Source organism: Elaeis guineensis, chromosome 8 (assembly GCF_000442705.2).
Source record: "Elaeis guineensis isolate ETL-2024a chromosome 8, EG11, whole genome shotgun sequence".
NCBI classification, from domain to species: Eukaryota; Viridiplantae; Streptophyta; class Magnoliopsida; order Arecales; family Arecaceae; genus Elaeis; species Elaeis guineensis.
The window spans coordinates 21,572,814-21,588,661 of record NC_026000.2 but is presented as its reverse complement, the minus strand read 5'-3'; the positions used below and the strand labels follow the sequence as shown (position 1 = coordinate 21,588,661).

Here is a 15,848-nt window from a genome sequence, read left to right as displayed (position 1 = left end):
CGGTGCCAAATCGATGGATCGAACCCGGCCATCTATGGTTTATTTTTTATTGCAGCGGGCAGCCCGTGACAGCTGCCCGAAACCCTAGACACCAAAGCTAGGTCCCTAAAGCTTCTATAAATAGGACGAGAAGGAGGGGCTTTCTATGTAACCTTCACCTTTCCTCTTCTTCGCCGTCAGCATCTACCTGTCATTCCTTTCTCGGTAAAGTTTTTTTTTTTTTTTTTTTTTTTTTTTTTATCCTTTCTTTTTTAGGGTTCTATTAACGGGGGCTTGATGATGTCTTGTAGGGTTTCATGTTTTGTTATATTACGTGTGCAAAAACTTCCATTCCGGCTGCGACAACACTTGGTGGGCAGTCCGGCCACCTTTTGCATAGATCGAACGTGCCGAGTGCTAGCTTATTGTGTGGCCTTGCTCTATCTAAATAGCAAAGCCGTGCAAAGATTTTCCTTTTTAAGATAGCATATATGACCTTTTTTTAAAAAAAAATCTTTTTTTAGTTGTATTTTTGTTGGGTAAAATTGTATATGAGATGGTTTTACTTATAATGTATCGCTTTCATAGATCTCTTTTTGCTTCTTTTCTTTTTTTTCTCTAGTGATTTTAATGGAGTATGTCCTTTTAATTTTTTGGAAATTTTTTCTTCTTTTTCTATTATGAATTAATCGGTTTTAATAATTTTTTTTGCTGTGAAAATGAATGGATCTTACTATATTTAAAATATTAATTTGGTCTTAAACTTTTAATTTTCTTGTTTGCTCTTTTTCATGTTCCATGGATTAATCATGACCTTGCCTTCTTAAATCTTTGCTAACATAGTAAAAAAAATTTTGGATAGTCTGATCCGAAGCATGGATTCAAAGCTAGTTGAATCTAGCTACTATTGTAATGGATCCAAACTGCTCTCAAACCAATTCAACCCTACTTGTGAGGAATTAGCGGAAAGAATCAATATACGTTTTCACTCCTTATTTGCCGACGTGGAAGGAAGGAAACTCTAGGTTTGTATATTGGTGTATTTTTTTCCCCAAGTATTCAACCAAGGTGATTCTAATAGGTAGCATTTCCACTGGAGAAGGAAAAAAGAAAGAAAGAAAGAAAAAATGGTAAACAAAATGCCAAAACGGTTCTTAGCAAGCATTGGACAACCTCTTTTCATCATGGTGAGAGTAATTAACACATGGTCCTTTGTTGAACTGTCACTTCACATTTAGCATCTTATACATCATCTTTATACATGGTTAGGCCAGTGATTGGTAAACAATTATGCGTTTTTCTGCACAGAGTTGTATACACGGTTATGCATAAATGCTTAAAGGACTGGAGACTTCAACTTAGGATGGCCTTCACAAATGAGAGACAAGATAGTTTTTGAGTCATGAGAAATCAAACATAAAATGACGGTCAATCCAGAGGACAAACGTCAATTACTTTAGGGTTCTGATTTTGTGTTATTTGGGCCTCTATAAACTGGTCACCAAATACTTGGGAGAGTCAAGTGGCCAGCAAATTTGTTGGTCATGGAAGACACTAAATGTTGGACCAGGAGTTTCTTGAATAATCTGCACAGAGAGAGAGAAAGAGCGAGAGAGAGAGAGAGGGTAAATGAACAAGAAGGATAAGAAGTGGATTAGAGCACAGACAAATATGGGTAAGCACAGGGCAACAACAATGAAAGCAGTCAGAACTAACATTACCTTTTAGTGCGAACTAACCAATAATAAGAAATATTTCTCCATGATAGGATTTAATGAATCATTATTGTTTAGTCCAAACCAATAATAAGAGCCTTCTTGGTGGCAAAAACGTGCTTCGATGCTTTCTGAAGCAACCAGTCTGCTGCCGTAGCTAACAATCCGAGCGTTCTCCACAAGGGGAAGCTGGCTGACAGGAACAAGGGACTCTTAAGTGACCATTCTCAAGCAAACCAGTCTACCAACCTTGGACATCGCTTACCATCTGTGCAATATATATTAATTACCACAGCAAAATCCCATAAACAGACAACTATGGCATAGGTCTCAATTTTAAGATGATCATAGTGATACTTAAGACTGTTTTCCTGTCATGCTTCTGATACAGTTCCACCGTAGAACATGCTAACCCTGAATCTGAACCGAAGAATGCAAAGCAAAAGTGATGAAAGAATTGTTATAAAATATGAAGCCTTTTTTTGGGGTACAGAGTAGATGGCATCATACTTCAGCAATCAAAGAATCATCAATTGGTAACCAAAGGACTACATTTTCTCTTTATATTCATGTCATCACCTTCTCTTAGCAGAGGTCTTCAATCAGTTATTTCTACTGTTCTTCTTTGCAAGCAACCAGGAGAGCGTGGTTCTCATGGGCACGGCCGTTAGGTCATCCCCCATAACATGAAGCTATAAGAAATAGTTCACTTCCCATGCTTCTGCAAATAATACATCATGTAGACCTGTGAAGCTCGCACTACACCTTCGGTCACTTGGGTGATCCAAGCATCATCACACTTATACCATTGGTCTCTTAGCCGAAGATAAGTGACATAATGGCCTGATTCCAACCTTCCGCTATGGGTGATGACAGCAAACACCTCAAACTCGGAAGAAAATTCACTCGACATGTCCGATTCATCACCTTCAAAAGCAAAGATCCTATTGCCAAACCTGTTCCTTATGATGGATGAAGATAGGTATGGCATCATGTCGAGCGAAAAGGGGAATTGCAAATTCTGGTCTATCTTTTTTGATGTTCTTCTGATCAAGGAATGCTCAAATCTTTTGACGTGGAAGCACAGGACATATGGAAGCTTTCGGATGGACATCTGCTTCACCGAGTCTTGCCTCACTTCACAGTGTTGGCAGTATAGCTTCTGGTCGGAGCCCAACTTCTCAGGCCTTGTGAAGAGGTCCAAACATCCCATTAAAGTAGAAATTCTGGAATTATCATTGGATTTCATTCCATTGCATGGCTCCAGGTCAAGTGATAGGTCAACACATGGATCGTAAGTGGTAGAAGTGAAACCACAGACGCTGCAAGTGACATCCGACCTCAAGACCCCAGAAAATACTCTATGTGCGATGCAATGGCAATCTCCAGCTCCTGCAGCAGTAACAATAATTATCAAGCAGCTGAACTCTTGAGAAAATCAAAAGCTAAATTCATATAGAATATTTTTTTTCCTTTTCTAAGTATGTGGCACGTAACGGCTGATGTTTAAGTCACTGGATGAAAGTGACAATATTAAGAATATCACAGAAATGGTATGCAAGCAGAAATTTCATCTTGGCCAACAATTTGGCACCAAATCAAAGATTTGTCTGGTCAAGGGTCATCCATGAAACATTGTCAAAATTTTCTGGATCATATATTGGCCCATAAAGCTGAATCAAAAAATTGGGATACAGGTTGTTGGTTGGATTTGGATACACAGAAAATTTTACTTAATTATTGTTTCACCTACCTCTGTTTTGGAGGTCAGGTTGCTCCTTTTCATGAATCCTGTCAAGCATTGAGATGAAAAACTCATGGGCATCCTGCTGCTCATAGCCGGCAAGGTCTGATGAATGCTGCCACCAACTGCAACAGAACCCGATAATTACATACACTGCCTTAAATTTTCACCATCGAATAATCCAAGGAAAAAGGGAAAGGAATATGTTCATACAGATCATATCAGAAAAAAGTCTGTGATGGTGGAAAGAATAACTTCAAAATGATGTATCTGACTAGGCTACAGCAGTCTAAGTGTGTGATTCAGTATGACTGATTGGAGATACAATTAAATAAGTTTTCCCTGATTCCTTGAAAAAGAGTTGGCTGTTTTCATCTAGAATTTGTGAACCCCATTTTAACATAGATTTATTCATTGTTGAATGCCTATTTTGTTTAATCTATGCTATCCATTCATTAAACACCTGAAACAAAAGGAATTAACATGGAACGAATAACAAAAGCAAATTTCAAATAACTTTGAAAGACATTCTAATTTACTAATTCAACATTGGGATTTCCTTCAGATTTACTAATATGGATAGTTTAAGGTCCTGGTCCTGTACAACTCACTGCGACTGATTTCAGACGTGGATGCAGATCATCTGTTCCATGAATTTTACCTTCTCTTTTTCCTCACACTAATCTAGTTTAATGATGCTGGTCATAACTAAAGCATAAGTTTAGCTTCATAGCTTGCTAGAGTATCCAACAATAGTTATATATAAAGCAGAAGATTGTTTATGCACAAAATAGTTACTCAATATACAGGTAAGCACTCTAATTTAGACATGGGTCTTTCTGAACAAATACACCCCATTATAAAGTCACAAGAGCTTAAATCCCAAGTTGTTCTCAACAGGGAAAGAAACGCATAAAAAATGATGATCAAGGATATCGGACATCAATATTAGTTACTTGTTTAGTCCATTTTTGTACCCACTTTTCTTTGTTATCGTGTCTATTGTCATATTGTCAGCAAGAATGGAGGAAAAGATGACATCTGAAACTTCCAAACCAAGAGAAAAATGGAGGAAAAGATCAGTGAAGGATGTGGTTACATAGTTAGAAGAGAATTGCTCAAAACCATTAGCTGGTATACAAGAAAGCCATAGACACAGATAAACAAGATGAATCGAAGAAATCAAAAAGTTTGCAGTGTAGGGACGTCAAATGAACCTTATGAATGGCTGAACCAATATTGAATGGCATGTTGCCTTCCTAAGCAAGCTTGTCCAAAAATCCTTTTAGTGCAGCACGATTACGCTATCAAGGGCTATGCATTTTATCAATAAAGTTTCAATTTGTGAGCAGAAAAAAGGAATAGTGACTGAAGAATAGCATATAACAAAAACGGCATGTCTTCAAATCTTGCAAAGTGAATGGAGAGAAAAGTTAAGATACAGGATGTAGTTCCAAGAGGGGAATTTGAGACTATAGGTGGTCTACAAATGGCTACATCCAATAGAGATTAGAAAGATATACTAAGAAATGCAAAAGCTTAAAGATAGAATAGATCAAATAGACAGATCTTTTAAACTCTTCAATGCTTAACATCAATTACATCAATTGAGCTTCTCAATTTAGAAAATGGAATGGAAACACTGAAAGTCCTCAAGAATCTGACAGATGATCAACCAAAATGCTAGCTTACATCATTAAGCATCTTATTTACATCCTATATCAATAAAATTAATTCTGTTTTCATCTCTGAAGAGCTTTTAAAAATTACTGCCATTAACTAACGAAACACTTGGCATATCCAACAACCAAAATTCATCAATTTTACGAATTAAAACATATTAATGCAAGCAAAAAAATGCCTCACCTGTAGAGAAACTGAGCAGGGCTATACGGCCTCCGATCCCGAGAGAATACCTCCGAGAACACCCCAGCTACATCACAAGCCAAGCATGGCAGCTCCCCTGACACCATCCCCCATCTCCTCGTCCTCCTCCTCACCCGGCGGCAGAACTCCCGGCCATGGCGATCACTCAAGAAGTAATCTTTCAACGGCGGCGTGTGGAGCAACGCCTGAAGAACGGAATTCATGAAGCAAGTATTACCCAAATTATTCAACCCTCTGAGCCCCCAAGGGTGGCAAGGTTGGATCTTTACCGCCCGGCCCGCCCCAAGACCCGCCTCCCTCAACCCCCCGTCCTTAAAATTCACCGGATTCGCCCTCCTCTTCCGGCCGCGGCCGCTCTCCCGGCTTTCCGGCAGCTTCACGATCTGGTTCACCATGACGGCGATATCGAAGTCGGGATCGTAAACCTGGTCGGCGCAGCGACAGCAGAAGAGCTCGGCTCGGTCGACGTCGACGGCGATGTCGTGGCCGGGGTTGGACCGGCTATGGGCGGCGGCATGGTCGGAGCAGGAGACGGAGGAGCAGATCAGGCAGAGGTAGAGGCGGCCACGGCAAAGGGAGCAGAGGGCGCACCAGCGGATCAAAGACGGGAGCTTTCCGATCGCCGTGCGGCCGCTGGGGGCGGTTCGGAGGTGGGCTTGAAGGGAGCTGTAGCCCTTCAAGCCGTGGGTTTGGCGATACTCGGCGAGGTGGGAGCAGGGATCTGGATTGGTGAAGGAGGGGTTCCGGGTGGAGGCCATCTTCTGGCGCGGAGAAAGAGGATGGATTTGGATTGGAGAAGGTACAGATAGGAAGAGGAATAGAAGAATTGAGGAGAAAACGAGGAAAGGTGGGAGCTTTTTCTCTGTTAGGGGTCTCTCTTTCGGAGAAAGGTTTGGGTTTTGGTGGATTTGGACTCAGAGGTGATTGGAGCAAGAAAGATTGGATCTTATGCTTCGTACTTCCGGTTCATAGGGGAAGAGAAAGATAGACCTTGTGATGACCGACCTATTTTTGGTCTTCCATTCATTTCCGTGACTGCGCTTTGAGTTGATATTGAGACTGTTTTTTGACACTACTTGGTAAAATTAAGGCTGCCTCAAGGTGTGTCATATTAATTAATTTTTGTGTGCTATAAAATATAAAGTCTTAAGAATTTTAGAAGAGATAATGAAAGTTGGAAGAACTTTTATTGTGAACTGTGGAAGTATTAATTTTCTAGCACCGGAAACTCTTTTGATAAATGTTAATAAGTTTGATTTGCAATTTTTTTGATAAGCCAACATTTAATAGCTTCTAGAAAGCCACGAAACCAGCCTTTGCAATATTCCTTTATATTGTAGTTGATTTAAGTGGTTTTTTAGGAAAACATCATTAGTGGAAAGTAAAGCTAAAACTGATGTAGAAAAATTATGATCTCATTTCCAAATAAATAACAATAATACTATCTTAATTACTAAAGTTTGTTTTATCAGTCTTATAAAAAAGAAATACTAAAGTTTGTATTGCTGCACGGATTTTTGGAACCAAACCAAATCATTCGTGAATATGAATATATATAATTTTTAAGATAATTTTTATTTCAATAAATAAATTAATTCTGTTTGATAAATATTTTTTTTTAAAATCACTAAATATCTACTTTAATATGCACACGAATCTATCCATTGGGTTTGTCCGTTTGTGGGTACAAGTAAAGCAATTTCTTTTTTCTGTTTTTTTGGAGAGCAGGGGCATGGAAACTATATGCTGGTTGCCCTTAGTTTAGATAGCATTATTTAGTGCATTTTATGGCTCAGTTGTGACATGTGAGCACACGTGTACATGCACGTGGAACTTAATTGGAACATTTTAAGACTGAACAAGATCTATTTTATCTTGAATGAAGCTAAGGTATCCTGACTTTTCCAAATTTTGCTAATCTAGAAGTTCACGGGCAAAAAGTATAGCTCAGGCATGGCTCCCAAGTGCAAGTAGTTGAACAACGACATCCTTCGCCTGGCAAATATATTTGATTCTTTTCCTCAAAAACTATATATCTAAAAAAAAAAAAGAGGGACAAATATATCTGTGCAATAGAAAGCCAGAAAGCTCAAAATTAGAAATTACCAAGTCTCCGATTTTTCAGATCAGAATTTTGCAAAAATATCAATTACCAGAAGTTGCCAGAAAAAGGCCGGAACTTCCTTTTTTTTGAGCGATTCTATAAGCCCTCGGTGTCTTTGAGCGATTCTCTAAGCCGTCGATGTCTTTGAGGCATGGTGGCTTAATAAAGTATAAAAAAATCTCTGCAATCTAATAAAAAACCTTTTCCGGCAAAAAGGTTAAGGCCCTGCAATCTAATAAAAAAACCTTTTTCCGGCAAAAAAAGGGGAAAGCCTACGTGCCTTTTCTGCAAAATTCTGCAAGCAAACTCTTTTGAACCAATACTTTCGTCCATAACTAGCAAGAAAACCGCACTGTGCAGCGATCCGGATCAAAAATATAAATTTATATCATATATTATTCGAATTTATTTTTACAAGTTCAAACAAATTTAATATATAATTTTATTAAAAATATATATACAAAAGTTATTCATTTTCAAAGGTCCCTTCTGCATCTGTGCTGAAGAAAAGATCAAATGGTACATCAATATTTTTCATAATTTTTTTTGAGATTATTTTGAAGAAAATAAATTGGTCAGGCAAAATTAATCTATATGGTACGAAATTTTTTTTCCTGCGGTGGTGATGCCAACTCCCTACACAATTAAAAAATAGATAAGTTTCTTTAAAAGATTAATAGATATGGTATTAAATATTTGATATAAATATTTGATAACTGATCATAATAGATGACGTTACGAAGTAAGTTTGTTGGTCAAAAATTTTTGAGTGCACATTTTTTGGGAGTCGTGATTAATATTTCATCCGGAATTTGCAACGTAGAAGGTCCAAAATCGGACGTTTCATATGTACTTTCCATTGAACATTATCTTCTCAAAATAATTTTGTAACCCAAAAATTATGATTATTGGAATCAAAGTTTTGTGAACTAAACAAAACTTGAGAGGTATAGGTGTTATCGATAATTCTTTTGATAACATTCGACAGGATAAATCTGTCCAATCTTAGATCTATAGTGAGATTGAATGCTAGTATGTCAATTAATTATTGAACTAATTTTTTAAATATAATAAAAATTGCATCGTTAGTATTGTCCTCAACTATTATGCTTAATTTGTATCTTAAAAATTTAGATAATAAATATATATATATTTATTTATTTAGATAAAAAATATTAAAATTATATTTTTTTTCTAAAATGTTAGCGTGATAGAAAAGGTTTTATTTTTATACCATGGCATTAGAAGTTGGTCAATCTTGTTGCACTGATTGCATCAAAATTTTTATCATAAATTTTAATTATAAATTTATTATTATAATACATTATGTACCATCATTCGTGAGACGTATTAATTTTTCTCAATTTTACTTTACATATAAATTTTGTTCTTTGAAAAAAAAATTGTGATATATGATATACATATTTTTTTACAAAAAAAAAAATATCATACTAGAGAATTCTGCGGATCTAATTCTAACAATTTTTGATTATTTTTCTATTAATTATAGCTTCATGCCTAAGATTAACAATTGGTCCTTCTCCATGTTCCGAAAATATAATTGTTGGTATTGTTTTATTAATCCTCTTATGCATCAAGATATAGATAGTTAAATATTATTGGACATATATTTTAATATTTGTAGTATATAAATTTATATTTTTGACTTTTTATAACCTGCTTCGGTATTCTTGTATCTCCAAAATTCTGAAATTTGCATACCATTTGGATACAGAATAACTTGACAAATATATTTTTTCTGCATATACAAAATATAATTAATATTTTAACATTATCATCAAACTATAATAATTTTTTTTAAGAAGTTAATATATTTTTGTACATTCTGACAGTCATGTCCGTCAAAATAATTACCATCGGACCTGTCCGCTGTATTTGACAAATTATTTTCACATTGAATTCTTCAGTAATTTTTTCCAAAATGTGATGGATATTTTTTCCACACTATAAAATATAAAAAATTTATAAAAAAAATATTTGCATATAATAAATTGTTAGAAAAAATTAAGATTATGTTTCTTACTCCAAATTTTCAATTTTCAGGTTTCTTTGGAAGACTGATTTTTGTCTCACAATTGTTTATTCAAGAAATTAGCAGTTGTAATATGACCTATCACATCTAAAAAATAAATAGAAAAATTTAAAAGGCAAAATTATTTAAAATTTATGAAATTTCTTATTTTTTTTGCTTTACTTGTTAAATGGATATCATTATAGTTTCTAGATGGTAAGTCCGCAAATCCAATAAGCTGAAATTTCTAGAGTGGTATAGAAACCGTAACATCATCAATCTAATGTATATTTGTCTATCTATTGAAGTAAATAAAATATTGATGCATAATAGCTTTAAATTTTTTTTTGTTTGGAGCAACGTTGAAATTTTCAAAAGAATAGGTGTTTTCTTTTATGAGAAAATTTTTGAACAGTGAAATATTCTCTTTTCGGATCAATGTTTGGATCATTTAACCCTATATAAAACAAATAATATTTTTGAACAGCAAAATGAATTCAGTTCATAAAAAGATACAATTTAAAAAAATCAATATACCAACCTTCTCATCACGTAAAATGCAATCAATATTTATCAATTGACTATCGATATTTGGATCCGTTGAGTCCCATATTCACGCAACTCTGATTTTAATTTTTTAGTTGCATCTTTTCAATGATAATTACAATAATAAACTATATTCTATTCCTTGGTTTTTACTCTGTTTCAAAAAAATAATTATATTTTATATAAGCATAAGTCTATAAATTGTAAAGAAAAATAAAAAATAAATTATATTTTTCATATTATAATTTTTTTAGAAGAAAATACCTGCAGGTAAATCCAAAAAAAATTCACTATATGCAATATTTTTGATAAATATTTTTGATATATTTTGGTAATTGTTTGTGAAAACTCTAAGACCTTCATGTGAGCTAACTCGCGAAAGAGCAACGTAGAGCTGGCTATAAGTAAGTACCAGTTTAGATAAATATAATCTAATTTTTTTTCAATATTTATACTTGACTTTTATTTATTGTCATTCCATAATAGAGCCTCATCGAAAATTATCTTCTTTTGAAAATAAATGGCCATTTTGTTTCTGTTACATGCATCACAATCCGAGGAATATAAACTTTTTCACCAACATAACTTTCAGTAATAATTCTTGCTTCAATCACCTTAGATGTCAATTTGATTGTTATAAGTCTGGTTCCATTACCGAGTCCTGCACTTTAATTAATGTTCCATAATATCATAATTGGAACAAACATTTTTAATCTCAGATCATGATTGAGAATGCCATTAAATTTCAAAGAGTTTAAAATTTTAATAGGGTATAGAACATCCTCAAAAACAGTATTAGCTAATATTTTGGCCACTATATTAGTGCTAAGAAAAATTTGCTCTTCGTTTGGTACCAAAGAAAGTAAATGTATATTTATTTCATCTACTGTCTCATTTGTAGGAGTAATACTAGCTCGCTGTTTTAAATATTTAACATTGTCATAGCTTTTCCTAAAATTTTCATAAATATTTGAAGTAATAGTTTCTATAAACTTTCTATTAGCATTCAACAAGAAGGTATCTGAAATTTCTATCCAACTTGCCTCATCTTCTTCATCCGAAAGTTTTAATGCTGATATTTTTCCATCACCAATATCGAGAATCCATTTGCTGAAGTCGATAAATTTTTTTCTGTATTCCTCATCCATATTTTTACTAAACAGTCGTATATTTTTTTTCAAAACATAAATTTTGTAATATTTTTATAAATATGATTGGCTTATTGATGCATCAATTGTGTTAGCTCTGCTACCATCAATAACAATTGGAAGAATTTGTCTAAAATCTCTACCAAGCAATATAGTTTTACTTCCAAATGATCTTTTGTCTGTATCCAAATTATCTATTTCTAAAATATCTATAAGAGTATCAAGTGTTTCGAAACAGTTTCTATGATTCATCGGAGCCTCATCCCAAACTATTAAACTTGTACTTTTGATTAGCTTTGCAAGTTGAGTTCCCTTTTTGATTTCACATGTTGAATATTTATCAACTTGAATTGAAATTTTGAATCTTGAATGTGCTATTCGACCTTCTGGAAGTAGTAATGATGCAATTCCCGAAGATGCAATTGTCAGAACGATCTTTCCTTCAGAATAAATTTTCAGAATAATTGTTTGCTAAAGATAAGTTTTGCTAGTCCCTCCATTACCATATACAAAAAACACACCACCTATATCATTCTCCACTGCATTTAATACATCATGATAAATAATCTTTTGTTCTTCATATAGATCTTTATAAATAATCTCTTATTCCTCAGGAGTCGGGATACATTTTGGCAGGGAGACGGGGCAAGAGAAGGCGGCGAGGAGCTGGGTTCCAATCGAGGATGCATTCCGTAGTGACCCAAGGGAGAGGTCCAACCAAAGGTTAGTGTCCCTGACTGCAGAGTCGACGACAGAGATGCGTAGCACCACCACTAGTGGCCAATGCAAGGTGGTGCCGGCATCGAGGGTGAACGGTCGATCATTGGTGCTCAGAATCCCATCACAGGCGACAGCGGTGGCTAGACATCGGGATGCATTTTCAAGGCGAGGCATACCTTCTATGTTTCTTTTTTATAAATCTTCAAGGTGGGGCATCGGCATACCGATACCTTTCACCGTCATCCATCTTCTTCTATCTATTTTTTTCATTAATCATTTATGAGTTTTTCTTTTTTTTTGCCTTGGATTTTCTTTATTCCACCTTACTCGTGGGCTTTTCCTCTCCCTTCTGCCTTACCTCCTCCCTTCCCTCCTCCGCCACCATCACCTGTGAAACCCTAATCCTAACCTTCCCTCCTCTGCCGTCACCACCTGTGAAACCCCAACTTTAACCCTAAATCTTTTTTTTCCTTGGATTTCCTCTATTCCATCTTACTCATAGGCTTTTCCTCTCCCTTCCGCCTTACCTCCTCCCTTCCCTCCTCTGACGCCACCACCTGTGAAACCCTAACCCTAACCTTCCCCCCTTTTGCTGCCGTCACCTGTGAAACCCTAACTCAAACCCTAAACCTTAACCATACTCTATGTTGGGAATAGTATCCCAAAGTCAATTGTCAGTCTGTTGACGGTTGTGCTCCTTTTGTATTAGTATATAAATTATAAATAAATAAAAGTTATTTTGGTATTTTTTCATCACAAATGTTTTATCTTCTAATGAACTCCTGTGTTGTGGTGAAGTCCTTAGGACTATTTAGACTCGACAAAGGAGGATTTGTCGCTTAGTCCTTAAACCTGTTCGCGACCAAATGATACGTTGTTACCAAGGATGACAATATTTATCGAGCATAGGTCGTTGTGTACCATATTAATTGGTTGTCCTCATAACCAAGGAGTGTGGAAACACTGGTATGGCATACAAGTGAGATGTAATGGTACATCTGCACTGAACGTGACCGACTCCGGAGCTATTTCTGCTGTCAAGATTTGCTCCGATGGGATATGGGTATCAATGTCCCTCCGACCTGAGATCGCCACGATGATTTGCAAGCAACTCACTGCACTTAGGCACTAGACTACCTGAATTTCTAATTCAGTGACGGAAGACTGCTGGGTGTAGTCAAGTACTTGACTTGTCGGTGCGTGTGTCAAGATGGGATTGACCACTCCAGTTTAGGAGCTCTGTACAGTCGTGTTTCAATTTAGCAAAACCTTGACCAGGATAGTCCTAGTGAGGAGTCACAGGACTAATTAAGTTGAGCACGATTCAGATGATCTCATCAGGGTTGACAGTTTAATCCTGAGTCGTCCTAAACATAGGGGTCAAAAGGGATGAATTATATGGTAACCATATTCACGTAGGTTCTGAATGTTGCGATTGTGACTATTCGACCTATCCGATCGTCGGATACCATTGCTAGATGGTCACTTCGATTAGTACAGGAATTGGTTCCTGTACTACCGGCTTAGGTTCGAACCTGCGGGGTCACACACATTAGAGGTTCCTTTCTGATCTGATGGCTGATTATGAGTCTTATGTGTCTGGGACTCTATGATTGAGAATTATGATTCTCTGATCATGAGTTCCACACATTTTGCATACCGGGGTCAAAATTTTGAATTTCAAATTTTGAATTTGAAATTTGAACTCTTCGATCAAGATTTCATATTGATGGACTTTGATACCCGATTGCCCATCGAATTTGGACTTAATAATTATGAGAGATTTTAATTAGTGATTTGATCGCTAATTAACTCAATTTGATTGAGTAATTATTTTTGGATCAAGTTCAATTGAATTGGATTCAGTTGGGTTTGATCCGATTAGGTTAAGAGTTGACCTAATCATCGAGATGGTTCGGTCCCTGATTTGATCAGGGATTGGGCTTAGTCAATTTCTGATTTGATTAGGATTTTATTGAGCCTAATTAAGCCTAATTAAATTAAATTTAATTTAGTCTAATTGTGCTTAACCTATTTTGATTAGGTTGGTTCAATTAAGATCAAACCACCATTTGAATTTGAATCCCTGCACCACCTTAAATCTCTGCGCCCATTTGAATTCACGAGAAGAAATTTCTCGTGAATTTTTTCTCACGCAAAGCCCTTCTCATGCCCACTCTTGTGCGCCAATATGGATGGATAAAGCTGATTAGTTAACCATTCAAATTTAAAGCGTGTTTGAATTTGAATAGATAACTTATCTCTTTTGCTTTCAAGCTTATCCATCTTGTGCGCCACATAATTCACACGAAAAAGAGTTTCTTGTGAAACCTTTCCATGCACAAAGAGTCCATGCCCTTCTCTTTTCACGTCACAAGTGGATAGGGATGAGTTGGTTTTCATTTGAATTCAAATTTGATTTGAATTCAAATGTGTAACCACTTGTCTTTATCCTCTCACGCGGATAAGACACGTTTTGAACTGTTTTAAAAGAGATAAGGAGCTGGGACGTGCGTAGAAAAATTTTGAAAAAGAAAGTGGGGGCGTTAGGAAGCCTTGTGCGTGAGGTGAAGGTCCAAAACCTTCCGAGAGAAAAAGAAAGAAAAGAAAGAAATTGGGTGTAGGGTTTTTGGTGTGTACCCTAGGGTTTCTACCTAGGGTTCGGGAAGTGAGATTGGTGTGCCATGAGTGTCGTAAGTCCACCAAATTTTAGGAAGAGATCCATCAGCCTCTCAACCAATCATGTAGATGATCTGGAGCATCCGAAGAGTCGACACACATCGATCGAAGGAGTTCGATCAACATCAGCCATCAAAAGGGTGAAATCACGAACTAGCATTCGTGAGGAGCCGATCAGACGAGAGCTTCGTGTGGATGATCCGCAGAGGCCAGACACTAGTATGGCTGCGATGTGATGATCAGAGCCCCCCGATGATGATTAGATTACGGTGATCGACTACCCGCAAAAGGTAATGTGTTCTGAACACAGTACAGTAAAAAGTTTACTGTTTTAAATTTGAATTTTAAATTTAAATGCATGCTGTTGTATCATATTTAGATCCTAGTGTAGGGTTAATTAGTATTAATTAATGAGATTAATTAATAATTTTACTATAAAATAGTAATTTTGAAAAAGTTTTAAAATTATCATTTTGCCCCTGCACTGAATTTTCGCTTCAAATGGTATCAGAGCATGGTTCTAGAATATGATATACATATGCATGCATAGATTAAGGTGTAATCTATAAGTTCAAATTTGAAATTCAAAATTTAAAATTTAAATTTTAAAATTTGAATTTTAAAATTTGAAATTTGAAATTTGAAATTCAAAATTTGAAATTTAAAATTTAAAATTTAAAATTTAAAATTCAAAGATTGGAAATTCGAAATTTGAAATTTGGTTGAAATCTCAAATTTGAAATTTGAAATTTGAAATTTAAAATTTAAAATTCAAAATTTAAATTTTGAAATTGGTATATTTAGATATACTTGATCCAAGTAGCAAGTAATCTAATTGGGTTGGTTGCCATGGCCGTCCGGTCATAGGAGAAAAGTAGGGTTTAAAGGCCCTCTCTTCCTATTCGATGGGGTCTCCTATGGCGGTAGGGGTGTCGATGCAATTATATCTCATACCGATGAAGCAGCGAAAGGACTTAATTATAAAATTTATCATGAATGTGTTAGATTAGATCTAAAAAAAAAATTATGATTTATTTTGAGTTATTTTTTGTTATGAAATGAGCAATAGGATTGCTGTTTATGAATTGTGCTGACTCGTTTGTGAAATGAGTCAACACATTTGGTGAACAGAAAATAAAATCTTTCAAAATTTGAAAATTATTTTCAAAATGTCAAATCCTGATCCATCAGCCCAAGTACTTAATTAAAAAAATTAAGTGTTGTCTTGTAAGTCTAGAATTGTGAATTAAGACCTAAGATAATTGCATAAACTTGTGGGTCAATGGGTTAGATG

The 15,848-nt window shown here is 35.6% G+C and overlaps 1 protein-coding gene and 1 long non-coding RNA gene across 2 annotated transcripts; one reads left to right on the top strand and one right to left on the bottom strand.

Annotated features, from left to right (window-relative positions):
• Positions 1 to 12: 12 nt before the first annotated feature.
• Positions 13 to 2,918, top strand: LOC140859659 (uncharacterized). Its single transcript, XR_012143353.1, has 3 exons — positions 13 to 204; positions 291 to 2,676; positions 2,782 to 2,918. It is a non-coding gene; the product is annotated as an uncharacterized lncRNA (long non-coding RNA).
• Positions 2,019 to 6,341, bottom strand: LOC105049855 (ubiquitin C-terminal hydrolase 22). Its single transcript, XM_010929624.3, has 3 exons — positions 5,305 to 6,341; positions 3,448 to 3,563; positions 2,019 to 3,086 (listed from the first exon to the last, which is right to left on the bottom strand). The coding sequence occupies exons 1-3, from the start codon at positions 6,081 to 6,083 to the stop codon at positions 2,401 to 2,403; spliced, it is 1,581 nt and encodes a 526-aa protein (XP_010927926.1). The 5' UTR covers positions 6,084 to 6,341; the 3' UTR covers positions 2,019 to 2,400.
• Positions 6,342 to 15,848: the final 9,507 nt, after the last annotated feature.

Coding starts and splice junctions, on each gene's coding strand:
- LOC105049855 (XM_010929624.3), bottom strand. CDS start 6,083: ATGGCCTCCACCCGGAACCCCTCCTTCACCAATCCAGATCCCTGCTCC. Junction 3,564..5,304: donor CCTGCTCAGTTTCTCTACAG/GTGAGGCATTTT, acceptor GTTCTGTTGCAG/TTGGTGGCAGCATTCATCAG. Junction 3,087..3,447: donor ACCTGACCTCCAAAACAGAG/GTAGGTGAAACA, acceptor TTACTGCTGCAG/GAGCTGGAGATTGCCATTGC.